Raw genomic sequence first — 25,112 nt, forward strand, 5'->3', positions numbered from 1 at the left:
CAATAAAGGTATAAAGAATTACATCGCTCTCATATCGTAAGGACGTCGGGTACCCTCGTAAAGGGAGGCTCATACTAACGCGTCGATACATCTTGTTTGAACTGACATTTATTATTTAGCTAGATAGCTTTAGGCTTATTAAATTCTGAGCTATGGAGTTTGAAGGCATTTCTCCTCTATGAGAACCACTGTTAAATCTATATCGGAGACAATCTTGCTGTCTATAATGTGCTCACAAGGCCCTATCTACATAATATGCGACTCTAATACTGACTGTTTTTAACTATCGCTGCTCTAGATTACTTGGTTTTGGCTACTTACTAGGTTTTGGCTTGAATACTTGAGTGACAGATGGAATTTCTTGTACTATTATAAAATTAGAAATCTTAAAGGTAAGGTAAGGTGAAGTAGGTTTATTAGGTGGTAAGATATGATCTCTGAATCTACAGAACCGGTAAAGAAAGGTTTATCCACTAAAAGTTATTTTCGTAGAGTTTCGTTATCCAGACATTGGGCCTCGGATTTGTTGTATCAATAATAACAAAACATGTTATTTGTCTCTTGTAATAAGTTACTAATATCCCAATAATACACTATCGACAAATAAAAGTCGCGACGGCTAGAAGACACAATATATCTCAAACATTATATTTAATCTAACAAATAGGAAATCTTGTACCATTCACTATTGATAAGTATTTAGTAGATTTATCGACGTGAAATCTACCATCGATAAATTAATAAGTCAAAAACGTCACTTAAAAACATTCGTTTTTTTAGTTCTATAGTATAGTTAATAGCTTTGGTTGTTAATTATAACCAACGTTCTTATTAATTTAGGTTTACTTCGTATACTTTCTTTATTTAAAAATAAGTGACCAAATAATGAGTTACACTACTTAGGAACGCCGTTTACCATTCATACATACTAAATGAATACACAGGTGAAGTTAAGTACCTACCTAAAATAATTTGAGCTCAAAATGCGTATGACCCTCTGTAATTCCACAAAGACAATGACCACAGCATTATACTGGACTTTGAATAAAATGCTGGCCATTACCAAGGGTTAGTGGTAGGTACACGACATTTAGAGGGAAATCAAGGGTTCAGGCTCTTTGAATATTAACTCAGATAAACCTAGATAAAAAATACATACCAAAGGGAAACAGCTTATCTTCTTTGTATAATTAAATAAAGCAGTAAGTTTAATACTTAAATATACGTAATAGGTATTTGCTGCTGTACGCATTTTCAATGGCCCGTGTAATTTCCAAAATAAAACATGTAAGAATTTTGGTTCCATAAATCACTTTCCATTTTCAAATGTTTAAATAATTGAATGGAACACGATAAAAAAAGAAACTTCATTTATTCAAACAGCGAACGTCAGATTCCAAACAGCCAGTGTTGTCACATTAATGTAATTTGTGTACAAATTGTGGTAACAACATGATATCAATTTTGTGCCTAACCGGCTACGAATCGCAAAACCTTTTACAATTTCACAAATTGAATTTCAAATGAACCGTCGTCAATGAATATCGTATTGTAATATTTTTCTCAAATAATCTTTAAAAGAATTTATCTTTTTTTCTTACATTACGGCTGAAAAGGTCCGTTTGTTTAGTGGTAGGTAAAAAACGCCACACAGGCGCTTTTTTAAAATGAAAGCAAATACATTTTAGGAGCGTAATCAAAATTATCTCTTTGATTCTGTTAAAATTTAAAAGTCATCAAAGTTTATACTTCTGGCTACTTACTACAATATGGACACGTTCCCACATAATATAAGTAAATAATTATTATATAAGATAATAACTACCGGTTATCTCATTACTTACATAGGTAGGTACAGTCAGATACACAAATGGGATTTCATTACAAACATAAAAAACTTGTACATTTTCCTTAACAATACAAACTAAGATAAAGTTTTTCAAGCAACCCTGATTACGGTTGTTCCTTCTATTTTGTTATCTTTTTAGGAGAAAAATAAAAAAGTTTTTGTAACATCCTTTTTTTATCTATAAAACTATTTTTTTACCTCCCTTTTATTAAAATAGTTTAGGTCTATAAAAATATTTTTTTCTGCTGTAAGAGAGGAAATTAGTTCTTGTCTGAGTTTTTATTTTGTGTACCTTTTTGCGTCTAGCTAGACTTATTATAGTAAAATGTGTGTAGTATAAATAAAATTTAACTACCAGTAAATAAAAAGTGGAAATAATACCACTACTTTCTTAAATTGTCTTTGATACAAATAATATTACTTACTCCTTCATAAATACTTTTCACAATTCCTTTCTAAAAAAAACTGTAAATTATTGCTTATGTGACAACCAGCTTGCAAAGCGCTCCAAAGAGTATATAATATTCCATTCAAACGTCAAAAACGAACCAACCATATATCATACACATTTGAATGCCCTTAGCGGCCATAACTCGAGTGAATTTATTTAGCAAATCTGTATGTAATGGTAACTGCAGCATCCAGTGTCAATTTAACGATCATCTAAAATATATATTTCAGCTATGAACGGTAAAGTGCCAGATATTATTGCCCCTGTATCATGTACTAAAGTTTACGATCTATCCAATCCATCAATGTGTAATATCTAGGTAGTACAGTACCTACCAACTGGTTGCACGAAAAATATATGATTATAACAGTAAAAAAATATGCAGGTAATGAAACAGACTGTTATGCCGAGATTCCGCGAAAATTGTTCACGCACGAAGGTTGCGCAATTTCGCGGACATTTTAGAAATTTTCGCCTGTCATTTGATACTGTTTGCTAGAGCAATGAGGCCAGAAGAAACATTTGTACCACTCACCAGCGGAATCTCAGGTTACAGTAATATTTGCATATAAGAATTTTAATATAAGAAGAAAACGTACATTATAATCTGTCTTCCTTCAGAACACTATAAAAATCCAGACATACTAAAAAAATGTCATTACACAAAATACACCATTCCGTATGAGTACCACAATCGAACTGTGACATCACCCTTGACATAATGGCGATAATATGGTGAATATCACTTTTGGCACAGCATACGCGCATTATGGTCGTTAACTAACATCATACATATAAACGATGCGATCAAACCATGGTAATATCTGATATCGAGCGCTAAAGTACTCTTTATGGGCTGGCCATAGTGTTTCCATTAGAGCTAAAATACTCTTTGGTCTGTTTGCGTATTTTTTTGTACTATAAAGGTTATATATGTTTTTATTTTTTGCAGGTTGTAGTATAATATGCTTACTTCTGCTTTAGTCAGCCAGTTAATAACTTGAAAATAATTGGAAAAACAAACACTTTCACTTGTGTTTTAGTTTGCTGGTTTTCGAACCCAACTTCATGCTAACCGCTTGTCAGTCAGTATAGGAATATTTATTATTCCAATATAATTTTAAAATAATATTCCCATTTTATTTTCAATTTTCCACGCCGTTACTAGAATTTATGCTAGCATTCCCGAAGGAACCGGATTTCAAGGCATAAAAAAGTGAATTATTCTATGTTCTGGCATAGTGTAGGTTTTATACTGTAATATATATTTTTATATTTATTTTTTCTATCCCCAGAGTTGGCCACCTACGTATTTTTTATAAAGTTACTTGAATAAAATATATAGCAGATTAGTTATCCTTAAAACAGACTGAAATAACAAATTCTCTCTACTTAAAGGATCCTAAAAATTTCCGGTTTTTTCGTCTTTATTTTCCCTCAACGGAACTTCTCGTATAGAAAATCCAAAGAGAATCTCTCTTCGCAAGTAATATAACTTATGAACTAAGTAAGTACTTGATAGCTATGCACCCTGTCTGCAATTTGTCACGACTAACTTATACTCCATTATAACTTGGAACTAAGTAAGTTCATAACTTTTTGTCTCCATATCATGAACCATCAAATATGGACGTCTAATAGCGTTTAAACGGAACTCGCTTTTAGTTCGATTTTTCAGGGAACTAACGTTCTATATGAAATGCGACAATGTCGGTAAAAATAAACGGATAAGACAGATAAGAATTTACCATGAAGATGTAATATAAATTTTCTCAGTCTGAAAATAACTTTCTAAAATATAGCTTGATAATATGCCAAACTATAGAATTACAAAAAAAAAAACTTATTTTTTAACATACTGTGTCTGTAAGTGTTGCCAATAAAACCGCTGAATTAATTTAGAGATAGATAGAGAACTGATACATGCATTAAATTCTCCAGCAATATGCACATAGTTCCCTCAGGATATACCTCTGAATTTTAGTATTAATTTGATCCCTATGCTAATTGAATGGTATTTCTTAAGTGCTTGCATACTAATATAGTCAATTTACCTCGCATGTAGCATTACGACTACGCAGACGGCACACACAGTAAGCTCTATTATATTATATAATACACTAGCTTTCGCCCGCGGCTTGGGTTACGTTAATTTAGAACTAGGGAATCAATATGGATCGTCAAAGTGGCGCCATCTGGAATGTATACGTAATTGTTGTTTTTTTTTCGGCAACAGCCCTCTTCTGTTATCCATATAAAAAGTTTAGTTATTCTAGCTTTAAACTTGACAATACTTCCATATAACCTTTCATCCCCCCTTTGAAGTCCTTAAAACCCCTTTTCGGCATTAAAAGTAGCCTCAGGCTCTCAGCAGTGTACCAAATGTCACTTTAATCGGGTCAGTAGTTTTAAGAAAGCGAGTTAGAGAGACGGACAGAGTTACTTTGCACGTATAGTACTAGTGTGGATAATATACTGTATAGAAGTCTCAGTGGCACGTGTTAGCGCGCCCGGCACATGCTGCATCTAAAGTTGCATACTTATTGCGACTGTCCGACCGTCAAGTCGGCTTACTTGGAATATGTCTGAAAAGATCTTTTTGTGCACGTTTTCTTTGTAAGTTTATAAATCGTAGTGAAATATGCTTTATGTTTAAAGCAAGGCAAGTACGGCTGGCCTAGTAGGTAGTTATTCTTAAACTTAAATGCTTCAATCAGTTTTTATACGTTTATACGTTTTATATTTTAATAGTAATATAACTGAAACACAATAATTGTATAACTTTGACATAATATGAGGCGTTTAAGAGTAGGCAAACAATAAAGTTATTTGTTATTCACCTAGCATTTCAACGAAAATAGTAACCATATTCAAGATTATAAGGTACAACGCATGCCAAAGGACTAATTTGAGCCCTCTTTGGCACGAATGTGGGTTGAATGTACTAAAACGTCTCTAACGCGTAAAGCTGAGCAACAATTACCGCCGAGGGATGGTTAGCACCAATTTGGGGAAGCCAAAATCGTGTAGTTTCTGAAATTAGCGGCGTAGAAAATTAGTGCTGGAATAGGTAGAAAATTAGAAAGTGACAGATAGAATTTTCTTTACCTACACATTAATTTGACGAGTAAGTAACAAATTAATTATGAATGTTGATTGCTCAAGGGTTTGTCTGAAAGATAGCCAGTCGCCAATTAAATAAAATAAACGTTCTTCTCATATTTCTACATCGTTTCTACACTTCTTCAAAATCGCCGTGCTGGATCCTTTCTGACGTTAATTGATTCATTTCAAAAACGACATTTAAGACACTCCCCAGTCTTCAGAAAATGTTGTCGATATAGATTACCTCCATTTCTATAGAAATTTATAATTTTACTCTTCATTACCAGGAATATTGACCACCATGAAATATTGACCACTCGGAACATTGTACTTCGTAATAGCTTTAGCCCCAAATCCATCACCTTTAGCTTTAGCTTTCTATTCCTAGAATATCCACGTGGAAAGTTAGTATCTCAAGCATTTCCTATATACCTAGGAGATGTTTACTCACTCAAAGGATTACAGAAACTGGTTTGAACTGGTCTTATCTTAAAACATGTATGAATGGTAAAGCCGTGACATGGTCGAATTGTTGTGGGCAGATCGACAGTCAGAACTTCGCAAGGGTTTAGAGAATTTTGCTACTAAAGTAGACACTATTAAGGACACTGTTTAAAATAAGCAATTTATTAATAGGAAAATATTCTTAACCCACTTATTTTTTAAATATTGTAGGTACCATATGTTCGTGTGACCCAAATTTAATGACGTCATTACGTACCCTTTAAGAACCTTAACGAACATGCGGGTTGTCTTAACTCCAAAATATTTCTCAAAGAGAACAAAGCGTTGTTTAAAACAATTATAATTATGCCTTATATTTATTCTGAAGACGTACAAACTCGTATATATCGTATATCTTAGATACACGTTCATCTCTCGTTGTCTTGAACTAATATTATTTTCTCATTTTCAGGGACCTGCGATGTCTAAGGAATACTATACATACCAACCTCATGACTACGTATATTCTGTCTGCCTGCAGTTGGGTGTTAAACTTAGCTTTACAAGTAAGTACCTTCTTATCTGTTAGATAGCGACGGCAAACAGTGGTTTAACTGATGAATTAAGTTGGACTTTGATTTATAATGTCTTGTAATACGGAATTTAATTTTTGATCTCGTTTTCGTACAATATCTATAGCACTTTTAAACATTTTAATGCATTGTGTTATTTCATAGTCGATTTGTGTTTTAAATACATAAAATAAAATTATTACACTCTAAATAAATGAATCAAGCACGATACTAGCCACGATTTTCATTTGTTTCATTTTGCAAAGAGTTTGCGTGGATAAGGCATGATTCGCCAACCCATTACTATGGCGTTGATAAAAAACCTATTCATCTTGAGTACATAATGTCAGTCGAACACAAAGCTTTTCAGTCAACACACATTAGTTATGTTGACACAACGTAATTTGTAAAACGACAGCGTGTCAAACACAAGTTTTTTGTTAAGTTTAGAAAAGTCTGAAACTCGTTAAACTAAAATGTTATATGGATTAAAGTACTACAGCTCTTTTTCATTTAGTGTCGAATATATTTTAAAAATAATTTCAAATCGGCTGTAGAGTTTTCTAACATCTATATCTATACATATAATAAAATGATAGGAAAGTCAAAACTGTACATTGAATATTTTTTTAAAAGAATACTTGGGGGGTGATCCATAATCGATTCTGAACCCAAATATGTAGTTTTTAGAATTTTTGTCTGTATGTCTGTTTGTCTGTATGTTTGTCCCGGATAAACTCAAAAAGTACTGCATGGATTTAAATCAAATTTTGAATGACTATTACCTGGGGGCCGGTTCAACACATAGGCTATATATTATCACACTATCACCTGCGGGGGATGAGCAATGATCGATTAAATGAACGAAATTGGAAAATTGGAAATTCTATATTGCCCACGCAGACGAAGTCGCGGGCAACAGCTAGTTTATAATAAATTTAGTACGTACGTATACGAGTATATTAAATGACATCGAAACAACAAACATCTTGCCACACTTTTGAACGATATAAGTCCAGAATAAATCTTAAATACTTAGCTATAAGTATACGACTTCTTTATTTTTTCTGTTGGATACATATTATAAATCGTGTTTTAACACAATATCTTATAACTAGTGACAGTCAATTTACATTTTAAAGTTTATTCTTATTCTTAGCTTTCTATTATTATTTGTAAAACTTTCAACATAAAGCAAGTAGTATAACAGTAATTTCAAAAGATATTATCAAGTGATTATTTTCATGAAACTATGAAATTAAGCATGAACTCCGCAAAACAATACTTTTATTTATATTAAATACGAAATGTGTATTAAAAGTTACCTCCAGTCTGCTATTTTATGCAAAAACTGGAATTAATTTTAAACTGTAAATATTCGCTGTTAACGAAAGTTTCAAACTCAGATTATTTCGTTATTTCGTACCCTGCAAGCTGTTTGTTCGCTAACTCTTATTTAATATCAATAAGCGAAAAGTTAAAACGCGTAATACTCAATGTAGATCTACTTTACCAAAGTAGTTTTTAAATTAAGTTTATAAATAACTTATTTTAAATATGCATTTATCAAAAAAACTTTCACCAAAAATGAGTATCTAAAAGCACTGTCTGGCACTGCTCACATAAGTAATCTTTTAAGTTGAGCAATTGAGCTACCCTAGCCACGCTAGTTGTGAACAATCCATTATAATTTCCTATTTCATACCCAGCAAATGATCTCTCACGCTCGTCCCCAGATTTTCATTCCATATAGAGAGCATCTACATAATATTTGAAGTTAGATACTTCAAGTTGGCCTCTGAGTTCGCTCCCCCGCGTTCACAACAACTCTCAAGCTGGCGAAATAGCTACAATGACTGACAAACTCGACATTCTCCTTCATCTTGTTCAAACTTTCTTGTATACTACTATGTAATACAAAATTATTACTTCAACCTCAGCACATTTTCATAACTAACAATATTGGTGTACTTTACAAGTTTCACAATATAAAGTTAATTATTCAACCAAGAACTGCCTGAATATGCAAATACGCTCATTTGAGCATAGTGCTAAAACATACTTCTTGGCACGGGTACATAATTCGTACGCTATATAAAAACTATAATAAACCACAGTTGTTTCATCCAAGTTGGTTACCGCAATGGCCAACATTGTATAGAATATTCTAGTAGGTACGAAGGAAGTATTTCAAAATGAATAGCTATCCCTTTTGTGCCTGATGAACCAGTCATGAATAAAGATACGTGCCGCAGTTAAAAGAGAATCAAAATTCATAGCATTGATTATTGAGCTAGAAATATAAACGTCGTTAATTTAAAATTTAGTACCAAAGAGAATTTTATCCCCATCTCAAACTTCAAGTCTTTGAACTTTAGGGTCATTTTGGGATCTTAAAAAATGCACGCCATTCATTCTGGTTATCTGAATTTAAAAATGCGCACGAAAGAAAATACTCCTTGGAAGTATTCTTAGAATAACAAAAGCATAACGCCAAATCTTTTTTGCAATAAATAACATCTGATCAAAATATTTGAATATATTTACGCTTTCATTGTAATAAAATATTCAGTTTTCGTAAACATGCTATAAAGACTGGTGAATGATAAATCTTTTTTTACATTTTGCTTCGAAATTTATGAACTGCATTGAGTGTGGTAAGATTGCCAAGGTCATCTCTTACAATAGTTTGAAAGTGGCTTTATCACGTGGTTGATTTATTCGGTAATATATTTCATTGATCGCATCTCGAGTTCATTTATAGTTTCACAGCAATGTTTACCTTTTTACAAACCGTAACGATTCGGTCTTTATTCCCCGTTTGTTCTCGGGTATTTCCCGTATAAAAAAACATTGTCAACAGCCAATAATGCTTTCTAATTAAATCCTAAATCAAGTAAATGCTGCGGTAGACAAAAGATCGGCCCGTAACAAAGCATCATGCGTGGACAAGGGTCGCATGAGCGTCATTAATTAATGGGCAAGTACCCTTATGATGACAACTGGCTTTTCATCTCACATAGCGTAATTGAATCCTCATGGGTATATGTAGATAGATAAAAGTGCAAGTACCTGTTTGGTTTTTATAAGCGTTTATTCGTAATGGAATAGTCATATTTTTGAAAGGTGGTTAATATATAAAAGATAAGCATTGACTAAAAATATGTTTTTTAGTAGATATCGATAAATGTTCAGAACATCATATCTAATGTTAGACAGTTTGGTACATAGACTGTTGAAGGGGGTTGGTTCAAAGTCATGGAGCCTAAGATTTTAAATATGCCATATTTTAAAGTACAGTTCTCTACTGCAATAAAAATAGGATCAGTCGAAAATACATTTCTATTTCAGAAACTAAAATAAACAGTGGTTTAGTAATTAGCTAAATTAGCTTTGAAATATCAACCAAACAAACCCTTTAACAGATCCCGCTAACAATAAACCATTCTCTTTCACTATTTAAAATACAAATGCAGTTGGACAATTTCACAAACAAATGTGTTTTTATTTCTCTAGAAATACGAGTAGAGCTTTTAACTCGGAAAATCGAGGCGCCCTAGGAAATTACCCACTACTTTTTGTTACGGGAAAGCTGTAGTTAACTGTCAGTAATTAATAGGACACTTAGAGCGAATAATGGCCAGTTTAAATCTCACATAAATGGACAGATTACTCTACAAGGTTTTAAAGCTTAAACGATTTGTTTTCGATATTATTTAACTTATGATGTTGCATATTTTTGTCGTTGTCATTGAGTTTAAATTCGAAGATATTTTTTCAAATTGTATTTATTGTTTTTATTCTTTGATCTTACACTAGTTGTCGTCTAATACTAATAACAACTCAGGGTAGTAATAAAATAAGGAGAAGAATAACCATACGTGTGTGATTTATCGTAACTCTCTCATGTTTTGTCACAATATTTGAGTATGATACATGTAGAATTAATTCACAGAGGTTATTTGTACAACATACATTTTACTGCGTAAATCCACCAACAGCGTAAAGCGCTTTAATATATTCAATCTAGATTTTATACGAGCTTCATAAAATCAAATAAAGCGAATTTGTTGAGTCCCATCTAACTCGTAAAAGCTAATTTAATATATTAAATGTTTGGACATTTTATGAGACAAGGGTGACGTACGTTTGTAGTAACCGTCACAGTTTGCTGTCTATTCAATCCTAAATAATAAAAAACATAGGTTTTACATAACTATTATTTAGATATTTGACACATCGCATCGAGAGAAGAATGTTCATCACATGATAAACGGAATGAAAAAAGGATTGACCTTTTGTATTCCATAGACTATGAAACTCCTTAAAAAAATCATGCAGCCCTGATTGGCTAAAGGGCTCACTACAATTTATCATCCATTTGTTTTTTGTTCCTCGTTCGATTTTTAAATATCGTGTTTTGTTTTCAGAACTGGTCCGACGAGGCCCAGCAAGATCAAACGTCGTGTATGATTCTGGTCATATGTATGCACTATTTTTACCTCACTAATTTCTTCTGGATGCTTGTAGAAGGTAAGTTTCATAACTAAGTATTGTTAAGCCAGGAATTGAAATAAACGGCGTTGTCATAAGATTATTATCTATTTCTATAAAAATAAATCCCTATATCCCTTGGTGACGCCATTACGCCGTAACGGCTGGACTGATTAAACTAAAAATCGAGGGGAGGTAGCACCCGGGAAAAGGACATAAGGTTTTGGTCACCATTCGGCTATGGGAAGAGGTAATCTTGGGACGCGGATGAAACCGCGGGCGGAATATAGTAAAAAAATAGATAGACCTATGTCGCCATTGAACTAAAATAATTTAGACTGACATCACAAAATTCGTACCCTTTTCAAAGCGAAATAATTAGATTCACAATTAATTGACCTTTTCACAATTTAATCGACATTTTCATCTAAAATTTTCATGTTAAGGATATTCACAATTTCCATTCAAAAAATCAGTGACATGATCGTTACCATTTTATATCTATGTCCTTGATAGACTTTATATGCCTATCTACACAGCCTCGTTGAGCCTTGAGCAAACAGAGAGAATGTCAATCTCCGGTTCATCAACTAGTAAGTGACCATGAGATCTTTCTGGAACGACATTTATGACAAAAGGTCAAGGGATCGATTCATTTATAGCTCCTTCATAATAGGAATATTTTTTGGTACCTACTACTAATATCTCGGTCGGATATTGGCAGTAGGTACCAGGTTCCGTTGCCTAATTTATTATGATTAGGACAGTAAAAATTGTTCCTAATCTCTGCTAGTAATGGTGTTCCTGAATTTGAAATAATAATAATAGGCCATAGACCCATAACGATAAAAGTACTTAGTACAATCATAAAAAAATTACAAATTATAATCTTCTCTTCTAAAATATTCTTCAATTTCAAAATTAATGCCGCTTTTTGTTACAATAGGCATGATGACAAATTTTTTAATTCCTTTGTATGATGTAGGTATACGTCTATTTTATATGAAAAATTATTAATTTTAAGAAAATGCGAAGTTTTTTTATCAAATAATTGCATTTTTCTCTGTCCACTTTGAATCCGGCGCGAAAACGCTTGTCAGTGTCATGTCGTCACTTGTGACGTCACGACTGAAATTACAAGACGCAAGTAAACAACGCTCGTGCAATAATTAAGTTTTTTGTGTTATTAAATATGAATTCGAAAGTGCATAGGTGTTGTGGGGTCCCCCAGTGTAAGAACACATCCAAAACAACTAATGATAAGTTATTTGTGTACGTTCCTCACAATAAAAAAATACGAAACAAGTGGCTTAAACTTGCAAGGCGAGATTCAAAAGCAATATTGCCCAGGGTACAACTTTTTTTTTGTGAAGATCACTTTGATGTAAGTTATTACATAGTTCTCTAGATTTTAGCATAGTTTATAATGTAAATAACTATTTCGAGGTTAGGTTTCATCTCTCATTGTTTTTTAATTAAACTAGTATACTTACATGGAAGTTTTAACATTTCTAAATTCAGCTGAACAAAAATCTTTATTTGATGCCAAAAACTTTCCCAGCATTATGATATCAATTCTAGGCAAATTAGCGCTGTTTGCCTTGATAAATCCGGGCTCCATAACTCGTGTTATAAACAATTAATTAATTAAAAACAAAGATCGCAGTGGAAGTTCACAATAACGAAATGTGACGTTCGCGCGCTTTCGCGCGAGTTGTTTTGAGAAATGACGTCACGAGCTCTGATTGGTGTTCAAGATATCATGGCGGATTGCCTTATTTCGTAATTTTATTTTATAAAAATACATATTAATCACATTATTAACAAAGAAAACAATGCGCGTTTTATATTCCAAGCTTCAAGTTTAATTTCATAAATATATTATTTTAATGATTTTTGATTACTGTCATCATGCCTATTCCTCAAGAAAACTACAGTAAATAGTTATATTATTCAACAGCAAATAGTAAAATCTATTGTGACACATGATGACAATATAAAGCTAGAGCAAATCCAAAAATAAACTAAACATAAGTATAACAAACTATACATTATATCATAATTTATTAATAACTTCGTTATCTATTACGTGGAAATTTATCAAGATTTGGCAATTTCAGGGCTTTATCTGTACATGCTGGTAGTAGAAACTTTCACCGCTGAAAACATTAAACTGAAGGTGTATACCACTATTGGATGGGGTAAGTACCTATAGCGTAACTTAATGATAGATATTACAGAGCTTACATAATAGTAGATTTTTCTCGTGCGTCACATTTTGAGCGGAAAAAATACCTTGGCGTCTTCTTTGGTACTGGTAGTTGTCAATTGTTTACTGCCTTGAACCGAGCGGAAAATCTGCTAATGTGAAAGCGCTGTTATGGTACAGTGAAATCACACAGTAAGATAGTTGAGTTAGGGCTGATTTTTCAATCGCCAGATAACTTTTATCTGAAGAATATGTTTGACGATTTGACAGCTTTTGTATGGAAAATATGTCAACCCGCCATATTTATTCCTCAGATAGAAGTTAACTGAGGATTGAAAAATCAGCCCTTAGAATAATTGATAATAATTAAACAGTTATGTCAAATAACTTTGCCTCTCCGAAGTCAACCATTTGTAACTTCGCATATGCACAATAGTGTTTTATTCGTATATTTACTTACAATAGTTTGTTGTTGTAGCTTCGGAGTAGTATTTGATGAGAACTGTACAAATTATGACTATTAACTCACTCTATTTATTTATTTATTTAATAAACTTTGTTCAATTCTCAAGGGTAGTAGATATTGGTATTCTGAGGGTATTAGTGTTAAATAAGCTAGTGCGAATTTATATTTATAAAAAAATAGTAAATAATAGTAATAGTTAATTAAAAATTAATTAACTACTTTAACTTTGCACTGGTACTCAATAAAGCTGGCAACATTTAAATTATGTATTATATTTAACTTCGTCTTTGATCACGATGGACTTTATAAATGTTCACTTAAATAGTTTGTTAATTTACTGTTGTGTTTGTTGTGTACTGAACTGTACTTATCGAATTTTTACTCCAATGCGTTTCTAAACATATTTTGTTGAAAGTACTTCAATTATGTACCTATGTACTTGACAAAGTTCCCAGTTAATAGTTGCTATCTTTCTAAACACTCGTTTAATAGAACTTTCAAAGGTAGGTAACCGTTTTCATTAAGACTCGTTTAAACAGACCTAAATTTTACCCTTTTTTCATTATGACTAATAAAGTTAGCAAATCCAAAATAGGTACCTGTATTAGTAAATTCTACTCTTTTCAGGTTTTGATAATATAAATAAAGAGTGGATTTCCATGCGAACAGTTAATGCCCGTTAGTGAATCGATATAGATATATAGAATTGCATATAATATTGTCACCTTTTCTAACTTATTTTATTTGTATCTATAGGCGCTCCGGCAGTGTTCCTCACAGTATGGGTGATATGCAGGTGTTTCGTGAACGTAGTGCCTTCCAACGGGGCTGATGGGGTAAGGAACTTTGATATCTTAACTTATTAAATACTTTTAATATTGAATATCTAGGGACACGGCAGTGCCCCAGCCAAGACTCGAGACTCGAGCTCGACTCGAGCCAAGACTCGAGGTACCATTTATTAAATTAGTTGTAGCTAATATCAATAACGGTCAGGTACTATAGCATGGTATGTCACCTTTTCTGAATCCTTGTTAACTACGGCTAGGCTTACTAGTTGCCCAGCCGTACTTAACAGTTATTTTTGTGGGGGATAACGGCGATTTATAAAAGTAGTATTTTATTTTCTGAATAATAGTTTTGTCAGACAATTTTTTTTTTAACTTCTAAAAATAAACCAACAATTCTTATCTCAGAATCGTTGTGTGAGACTGTATAAAATAAAATATTTCTCCATTAACAGCTGGCCTTAGCAGGGGAGACGAAGATGTGTATCTGGATGCACGAACACCAGGTGGACTGGATACACAAGGCTCCGGCGCTGGCGGGACTCGCCCTCAACCTCTTCTTCCTTATAAGGATTATGTGGGTAAGTTATCTACAGGAACATTTGATAGCTAGCGACTAACCGGCTTCTCACGGGATAACAGTATTTCGCCACTATTTAATGTATGTTATTATACATATAAACCTTCCTCTATAATCACTTTATCTATTAAAAAAAGCCGCATGAAAATCGGTTGCGTAGTTTTGAATATTTAAGCGTACAAAGATAACATACATAGTGATTATTTACAAAAAAGGTGGTATTGATCAAAAAATATTACCTACATATGTAACGTTAACTCATGATTATGCGAAAGTAATTTAATGGGAAAGTAAGTACTTCTTTTGTTTCAATTTCATTACCAGATGATCCAATATTTAATCAATGTCAGGGCAACCTAATCTCCGATATATTTTTTCTCCTTAACGAAAATGTTCGATAAGATTTTTTGCAGTAAAAGGCTTAACGGTACACTGGTTAAATTAATTTGAATAATGACCTAGCAGAAGTTAAATCTTTCCTTGGGAAATTAGAATATCGTATTAAGCACAAATCGGTACGAAATTGAAATAAATTGACAACATCAATTTTCCTTGGCCTTTCTATCCATCCGTTTGTTTGTTTTTTTCGAAAATTGTGCGCAATTACGAAACGTGAGTACCGGAAATGAGGTCCTGAGATTCAATTTCCGGGTCGGGCAACGTATTGTTTTTTTGTTTGTAAATGGAAACCTTTTAAGTTAGAATTCTATGCCATATTCAGAAAACGGATATGACCAATCAATGAATGATTTAATTCACAGGTATTAATCACGAAGCTCCGATCAGCAAATACCCTGGAAACAGAACAGTATAGGAAGGCAACGAAAGCGCTTCTAGTCCTGATCCCACTGTTGGGCATCACCAACCTACTCGTGCTGTGTGGGCCGAGTGACGACTCGTGGTTCGCGCATGCCTTCGACTATACGAGAGCACTCATGCTTTCCACACAGGTATGTAAAGCACGTCCTACCAGGGCTGCGGGACTGTTCGAAAAAGTTATCGCGGCCCTGGTACATATAAGGCTTAAGAAAGAACATGATGGGTTTTAGTCAGTAAGAGTCTGACACCCTCGCGCTGCACCGACAGGTCATTTGATGATCTCCTACAAAAATGTTTGTATGTACGTATGAAGACCGCATTTGCGTACATGCAGTGTAGGACGTCTTGTAGCACGGTGGACCGACGATTTGAAGAACGTTTAGGGCAGTGGATACGGGCTGAACAGGACCAGATGGTGGGCGTTCGTTGGGGGTAGTTAAATACGTGTGAATATGCATAACGTGGTTGTCGTAATCCTAAGAACAACCCGAAACACACTGCGTGGGTTCAAAATGTACACATTCACTTGAAACACGTTCCTAGCCACGATCATTGTGCAACTGACACTCATTGTACCTACATACGTTGTAAAACGAATGATAATACAGTCCATGTTATAGGTAGTTTTGATTAATACAAGGTAGCTATTTGTTTAATACAATTAGGTACACTTCGACTTTAAATCCAAAACTGGCAATGTTCACATCAAAATCGAAGAACAAACTACTCTTTAACATCGACCATAAACTCTTTCTGCCAAGACTGCAGTTTATCTCGTATAAAATCCATTGTTCACACATTTAACGCGGTCAGCGGTTGTGAAACAAGTGGCAGTAGCACTCAAGCTCCACAAAACCGTTGTATGCTAAGCCAACCGCATAGTGCAAACTTTTAGTCGGCCGATAGTTTGTTTGAGCCCATAAATCAGTATAAAAATGAATGGTACGCACATTACAAAGATCAGGTATTTAGTTGGTAATACACCGACTGAAAACTTTGATTGGAATCCAGATTTTCTCAACAAAAAAAAATTTTGCTTACCATCGGATTAACTGACTGTTTAGTCTTCAGTATGTGTGTACTCTGGTACTTTGAGCCAACCGCAAGATCATTTCAGGAGGTCTAAAAGTTCTTGTTTAACTCCTTTGACTTGAAACATGGAGCCTCTTCGAGAACAATCAAACGCGAGCCTAAGAGAACTAAACTTGTGGCAAGTTTGCGTCGTAATGAAGTTTAGGAACTTGTGGCAACGCCTGTATGCTCGCTGACTCATGCTTGCCTTTATAACTGATGGATTAATGTGTCGAAAACTGTAGGCTGGGTAGCTCGTAAGCTATATGTGCTGATTACTTGTATATTTGCGTAGTTTTTCCACTTCACACTACGGTTCAAGCTATACTTGAAGAGCCCAGAAGACTAAGTAGCATTCCATTCAATTAAAGTCACCTTGCAAATGTCACGTATCGATATATAATTTGAGTCGTGTTTAAAATTTTGATTAGAACGTTAGCAATTTCCAACCACAGATTTTATCAAATTGCTACATGCTTGTACCAAATACCGATGATTTAATTGACATTGTAAATAACAAAATCCAATTCGATATCATTTTCGATTACATTCTGACTATAATTTATGAATCCCTTCGCGAAAATATTAAAAGAGAACAACGAGATTAATCACATAGGCCAATTCAGAACAATTTGGCAATAAATGTTTCTTTTACAGGGTTTCACAGTGGCTCTATTCTACTGCTTCATGAACACTGAAGTTCGCCACGCGATCAGATACCACGTGGAAAGGTGGAAAACTGGCAGAACCATCGGCGGAGGCAGGAGACGAGGTGCCTCCTACTCCAAGGACTGGTCTCCTAGATCCAGGACTGAAAGCATACGGTAAGCAAAACATTGACAAAACCATGTGGCATGTGGGATAATACACGAAGTGAGGTGATGCACGCAAAAAAATGGCTGAAAATAATAGTACTAAAATTATTAAAATTATGGGTATTCAAAATTGCACAGACACGAAGGGACCATTCCATTGGTGCACCACTAAAATATCGGTTTCCAACTTCCATTAATCGAACAAATATTATAAAAGTCCTAATTTTACACTTCATATTTAGGGATCGATACCTAAACAAATCAAGCTACATGTAATACAATATTTTACATTCAGAATTGATTTTATCGTTACTGTCAGTTGATAGCCACTGTATAAAATACCTCAAGTTTCCAAATAGTCCCCGTAACTTTAGAACATCGCGTGCCCCGCCATTGTGAAGTTCATAAAAATGGTCGCATAGCTTCGAATAGTGTACTTTTGCCGCACTTCTATGTAATAAAACTTATTTTATGGTACCAAGATTGGCAATATCACGTTTACTGTGTGATAGTGAAGAAAAGATAGGAAAAATATCACCAACATTTCAAGTAGAAATACCGCTAGCTACATAGCCGTTGTAACGACTTTCAATAAAGTTTTTCATATACAAATACACTTCAAGAATCCGTAGTGTCATTGTCGTCTAATAATGAAGCGGTGACTTGCAGAGTACATTGTTACTTTATTTAAAAAGCCAGCTAAAGGCACAATGGCATACGAGTGCCACTTTAAAGAATGTACAAAAGAATAAATTGTAAAAGAACGGCCTGGAAACGCTCGTATGAAACAAAATAAAATCGAGTAACTGCAGTGAAACCGATTCAGAATATTCCATGTTGCGATCTCGGTTTGATGGTACATAACGGTACATAAAATCGATACTGCACACTGTGGTAGAATTTTCCGATCAATTCTATAACTTAGCTCTAATTTCCAGTCGTTTAATATTTTAGGAATACTTAGATGACAGTAATAGTCTGTTTAAATATTTGAACAAAATAATATTCGGAGTACGCTTTCAAATGTTCACAAAATTGTCTTAACGCAGCGCTTAAGTGCACGCTTTACCCAAATTGCATCCCCTAACAGTTTCCCAAATCCATATTTGATCAAGTATTTTTATTTCCCAATAGACTCACAGTATGAAGATGGCCAGCGATTCCAATCCGGATAAACATTCAACGAATTTGCTTACTGGAATGGACTTTATGCATTTAAGAAGATGATTTAAGATATAATGTGGATTTGGATGGAATTTTTATTGTTTTATTTTTGTTACGTATATTTTATTAATTTTACAATAAATCAATGTTTAATCAGCTTTATTTATTCTTCTTATTAATTTTACTACCCCTTTGTCTATTTACATATTTAAATTTTCATGTCATGTTCATTATACAGATCCATTACTCTCATTTCTAAAAACTATTTAATATCATCGACTTGAGAATAATATTGCATGCCATAATCAACGTGGAAATGTATGAATGTTTGCATTGATGTTGTAAGCGAAGTTCTCATTACTCATGGGATTATATCGAAGCTCGCTTTTTACAGACGCGGTGTTACGATACGTATGCTTGATTTAACGCTATTCTTATTTATCCAACTTTGCCTGATTTATTATCAACACTTGTTAAACTTATTTGTAAAAAGCGAGCACGTTTTGTAGAAAAAATATTTTTTCCCTTTTTTATATCCAATTTTACAAGGTGCTAATAGTTTTTTAAATCCCAGGATACCTTTCGAATTTATATCGATATCTTTTCTAAAGGGATAGACTTCAAAAGGGGCCCACCTAAAAGGGTAAATTTCCATACCTATTGACAACAAAGTGCCAACGAATAGAAGGAAAGTGGAATAAATCTTGGTCTCCTTTCACGTTCCCAAATAACCTCAAGTATTGATGAATCCATTTGAAAACTTAATAAGAGTTTTATTGTCTGTTCCTTTAGTTAAATAAGCAGACAAAATACAGTTTCAATATAAAGTTGTTTCTATAAATAAATAAACATTTGACTTTGTGGAAAACAATGTATAAGATAAAGTTGAAATTCCGAATTGTGTGAACTTGCAAACAGTGAAACTTATGCAATATTTTCCTAAAATTGCAATTTCGACCTTGTTTGAAGTTTCTAAACAACTGAAACTCGTATCACAGAGTAAACAATATACTTACTTAGTATAGGTAAACCTTTGTGATAGAACCTTAAAGTAAATCCCAAGTAAAACACATTGATCATACATTTATTGAAAGGAGATAAAAGTTTCTGGGAATTTGATCAGTTATTGTGGTAGATTAGTTTGATTTTCGGGAATTATGTACTAATGGATTTCCTGTTACTTTGACTTCAAAATAGATACTTAATGAAATGCTCTAAGACTAACTGGTTTTGGAAAACTTTTTACTCTTTAAAAGGTATACCCTGGAAGCCATTGTAGGGATCTCAAACATGTAATAGTTACCTACAACTTCAGATCATAAAAGAAACAAAGAAGCGATGGAGACACACAATATTTTTGGTCACATCTGCATGCCTTAAACATCTTTGTTTTTATTCAGAATAGTCAACTTCGAATGTGTAGTGATACTTTTCACTAGTGATAATTTCTAATTGACTTACCTCTGCGTTTTCTTATACTTCTCTCTCTTTCTGTCTTGTCTTTGCTCTGAAGTTGTCCTCTTTAATTTTTCTTATACAATCCTTTTTTATTGTACCCATGGAATGTTCTAGGTGAACTATTGTAAGAGTTACTTAAATATTAGCGTATATGCACAGAGAGTGTTTGAATACGGATGTTAACAAGAAGCCTGTGGGGCAGGTTGTACAGCCACCCATCTAAACGCGAGTCGGCTGCTTCGGAGACCACCACCACGACGTTGCTGGTGCCAAGAACTTCTCTCTTGCCTCCCCTCGATGGCAGGCATCTGCATGCTGTAAGTATTCTACGTTTCAATCTACCAAAGGTCAGAAAAGTTAATAAATAGAACTATTTAATCAATTTTACATTCAATTTGCCGAAAATGTTGGTGAATGTGCATAATTAATTAATTAATTCGAAACGAAAAGAAATCTGTACCTGAAAATATTTCCTTTTTCAAAATTCCTTCTTTTTTTAGTTATATAAATCGTTTACTAACTGAATTTGAACATAATTTTACATTATTTTTTTACTGAATAAGTGCTGATATATACCTAATTTGCCTTAACTAGGTAAACCTGTGCTTCTTTAAAACATTAAACCCTTTTCTATGATATAAATGATAGTTGTAACAAACTGCGCAGGATTACATCACGAGCGGGAGCGCGAGCGGCGACCAGTCCCCGGTGTGAGGCGGGGGGCGGGGGAGGCTGCCGCGCCTGCGCACCCTGCCCGAGGAGGACGCCCCCTCTGTCGCCTCTCTCGCCTCCCCCGCCTCGACGTCCCCCAAGCAGCCAGACAACACCATCTCCATCCTTCCAAACCCTAACTACCACAACGGGTACCAGAAAGACCCCAAAACGCCCCACACTCCGAATGATAAAGCTACTTCAAATGGTCCATTTTCATTCAACAATCGCCTAGAACCTGTGTCTAATGCAACTACCCCAAACTCGGCAAATTCAAGCCCAAAATATTTTGAATATTAATTAAATTCTACGCATTTAACGTTCCTGTAACTATTGTAATATATAAAAACTATTTATTTATTAATTATGTGATGCATGAACGGACTTAGTCATAGAGTATGAAATACATTTACTAGGATAATAATTATATTACTTAAATAAAAATAGAATTCACAGATAGTTTCTCGAGATAAAATTATTGTATCTATTTTAAAATTACTATAAATACTTAGAATAGTAAAATAAAAAGCTGAATTCTCTTTAGTAACTTAGAGATTTTATATTTATGTGTAAACTATGCGATTTACCAAAACTTTTTGTACGTATCTCACGTAAATAAGTCAGTCTATGAAATGTTGCCAAAGCTACAACAGCTTTTATAGAATTACTATTATTATAGAAATAATGAACTTGTTATAGTTTAAGTATCTAGCTGTAAGGAAGAAATTGGGAAACAATGCGCTATTTGTATCATAAATTTTATAGCATATCGTAAATTTTACATACAATGACGTAACTTTCTGTGTAATTACTATTCATAATGTGTCATCGATGTGGAAATTATGAGTGTAACATTATTACCAATTTATTATTACATTAGACGAATAAATTAAGGTCGAGAATTAAATATGCTAGCTATGTATTGTGTACTAGAAATAACTCTGTACGAGTATTCGATAAACAACTTAATAAATGTATGATATCCTTTAATTTACATGTAAATTCTAAAGTGATTTAATGTTTGTACATTTATCTGTAATAAAATTTGTGATCGTCTGTCCTCGTGTTTATATACTCTCCCCTACATGCCGAGGATGCCTACCATACGAAGAACATAGTTATCAACAATTGTTCAGTTACCTTACTACTCTACATCTAAGTTTACTTATAACTTTCGCTACTGGGGCTTGGATTTAAGCTGAAACACCCCACATTAATCTCAAATCGTGATCCTCTAAAACATGTACCCAGTGATCCTAGAATCAAGTGTGTTCATGAAAAATCTATTGACAGGAGTTAAGGTAACTCCGTACTTAAGGGTTACACGGATCACCGCCTAATTAAGTGGTTAGTTATAAGTAGGTACAACCAGCTTAATTGTGGGCGTTATAATGTTCTCTGAAACATTAGAGACACTCCATTAAACTATTATGATAATTTACAAAATATCGCTGCTGAGATAGCGACTACTGAAACAGGGTGGACAGGTCGAATGGATAAAAAGGTTGGTATTTTATATTTCATTAAAGCGAGTGTTTTAATTATTATTAGTTTGAGAAGTGGCTTATACGTCAATGCTAATTATCCAATTGAAAAAGTTGCAATAATTACGCAACACTACAACTTTCAAAATTGTATAGGAAGCAGGTATGCATTGACATTCTTAGAACATGATCTTTACAAGATTCACCTTTATTTATTTAGACTATAAAACTCGGGCACGCCGCACGGGTGAATCACCTATCAATATTACGTCAATATTAAAATTACTAACGTCGTGACGGATTTATGAAACATGAAATGTATTCCTATACGATAAATATCAATGGCTAACAGGCCGTTGTAAATTAAATAAAATGTATTGTTTCTAGTGCCAACTTTTCTCAGATTCTAGTAGTTTATGGAATAAAGTTTTATAGATATTAATAATCTGCAGAATTCCTCGAGAAAACATGTTCAAACTATCAGTCTCTCAGTCAGTGCTAAAAGGTGGACTGAGAAATTACCTCCATTGCCTCTGCCCCCCCCCCGTCCCTGAGGACCCCCCCCCTCGGTTTTTTTTGCTGCGGCTTCCCTATTTCATTAAACCACCCTTCGCCACTGGTGTTTATGCTAGTTCGCAATAAGTTTAAGAATTCCTCTAGCTTTGTGACTTTGTGTTACGAATGTAATCAGCCTAGATGAACATGTCAACTTTCAAGAAACTCTTATTGGTACACGGCAGATGTACAGCATCGCTCATCTCAATTATTTCTATTCCATTGCTCATTCCAAGTAGGTACATTCTATGAAGTACAGAACAGTACTCGCTACGTTATATTGTGGGCGAAGTAATGGCTCATTCACTAGCTAATGAGCCTGCCGGTAGCTTTAGACAATGGAAATAACAGCGGGTCGGATACACGGCTAAACGCAAATGTTCCTATACAATTCAATACATTGTTATGAGAGTAAAATGGAACGTAATGCTAGCTAGTCGGTAGAAGGCTCACTCATAATTACCTGAAGAAGGAATAATTATCATTTTATCCTGGTTTGGTCCCAATGTCTCTTCTCATTCAGAGAAAGAATGAGCGTTAACCACCGAGATAATACATACCATGCATATGTGTAACTTAAGAAAGTAACATTAAGGTACTTGCCTTTTTTTTAACGACGTCAAAAATCATCAAATGACCCCTTCCACTGTGGGTTAGCAGCGGTGAGAGAGCGTCAGACTCACGAAGGAGAAAAGACTAGCGGAGATGCCCTAACGCAGGTAGGTCACGCGCCTTCAGGTAGGTCAAATACGTCACGACTACGTCACGGCAGGCGTGGCTGGACACCGCCCATATACCGTCCTTTACATCAAACTGACATCTTGTCATGGTTGTATTTTTACCACAATTTCAACAGATTTTATTTGTTACTCGATTAAAACGATGAAATGCGCTATCATTAATTGTAGAAATTGCTCAGGATCCAAACTCAAACATACCATAGGATAACATTTCACGTGTAAGTAATATTTTAGCTTTAAAACATATTTTTTGCTAGAGACATCTGTCGTCGAATAGCTGCATTTCTAGAACCTCTAAGTGAATTTGTATTATTTTCGTATCAATCTTGTATCAATGTATATTATTGGTACCAATTTTTGCCTTAAAAAGCAGCTTCATTTTTCCTTGCATCCTACAAGTTTTTTTATAGATTATTTACAAACCAAAACATATGATATATTATCATGAAAATTGAATATTATAAAAACACCATCTTTCGGTAAGTAGTCGACTTACGTATATTTGAAGTAAAATTGTGTTCATCAAGACAGAGAGACCCGTTACAAAATTAAGTGCTACCAGACATCGAAAATGCAATCACCCATTCTTAAAAAAGGTCTTATTTAAAAAAGCTGCAATTATCTTAAAATTAATCATAACTCTAACTGTGTATATTTATTTATATTCATCACTAGCCGTTTTCCCGCGGTTTCACCCGCGTACCGTGGGAGCTACTGCCCGCACCGGGATAAAATATAGCCTATGTTACTTGCAGATAATATAGCTTTCTAATGGTGAAAGAATATTTAAAATCGGTCCAGTAGTTTTTGAGTTTATCCATTACAACCAACCAAACAAACAAAGTTTTCCTCTTTATAATATTAGAATAGATCAGCAATGTTTTACATAGGTATATCTCTCTTGCCGTACATACTTTTTGAATGTACCTTTACTCAGAGCAACATCCGACTCACATAAAGTCTGCTACTTATTTAGTGGATGCGCCGTTATGATACAGTTGTGAAAACTCTAATTTGATAAACACTGTCCCTATAATTTTAATTCCCATTTTTCTTGGTGAATTTCGTAATGTGGCAACATCGAAAATAACAACAGTCATCACAGCACGGTTCTAGAACAAATAGAACGAATTTTCGTGCTTGTGATGCCATAGTGGCTAGTAGACGAACTAACACAATGCCATAAGTTGATACTTAAATTACACCATGGGGGTATTTTAGACCCGTGGTGAATAAAAATGATTTTTCATCGAGTCTCCGTTTAATGGTTCCTAGATACCTATTTCATTTCTGGAGGAGTAAATAAATTTATTTATTTATTTATTTATTTTCCTCTC

General features: G+C 34.0%; 1 protein-coding gene across 4 annotated transcripts in view; it reads left to right on the plus strand.

Moving 5' to 3' along the window:
• The window catches only part of LOC124637984 (diuretic hormone receptor), a 187,260-nt gene extending 165,208 nt beyond the window's left edge, over window positions 1–22,052 (plus strand). For 2 of the 4 annotated variants that reach the window (XM_047174744.1, XM_047174743.1), the window contains 9 exons: window positions 6,322–6,415; window positions 10,852–10,954; window positions 13,036–13,116; window positions 14,347–14,426; window positions 14,834–14,959; window positions 15,720–15,908; window positions 17,506–17,672; window positions 20,488–20,602; window positions 20,952–22,052. In XM_047174744.1, coding sequence (XP_047030700.1) covers window positions 6,322–6,415; window positions 10,852–10,954; window positions 13,036–13,116; window positions 14,347–14,426; window positions 14,834–14,959; window positions 15,720–15,908; window positions 17,506–17,672; window positions 20,488–20,602; window positions 20,952–20,999 — 1,003 coding nt within the window. In that variant the 3' untranslated portion in view covers window positions 21,000–22,052. Of the gene's footprint in view, window positions 1–6,321; window positions 6,416–10,851; window positions 10,955–13,035; window positions 13,117–14,346; window positions 14,427–14,833; window positions 14,960–15,719; window positions 15,909–17,505; window positions 17,673–18,797; window positions 18,990–20,444; window positions 20,603–20,951 lie in introns of those variants that run through there. The other 2 variants (XR_006985316.1, XM_047174745.1) reach the window with 2 other exon arrangements.
• Window positions 22,053–25,112: the final 3,060 nt, after the last annotated feature.

The sequence above is a fragment of the Helicoverpa zea genome, chromosome 17 (genome assembly GCF_022581195.2).
Source record: "Helicoverpa zea isolate HzStark_Cry1AcR chromosome 17, ilHelZeax1.1, whole genome shotgun sequence".
Lineage (NCBI taxonomy): Eukaryota > Metazoa > Arthropoda > Insecta > Lepidoptera > Noctuidae > Helicoverpa > Helicoverpa zea.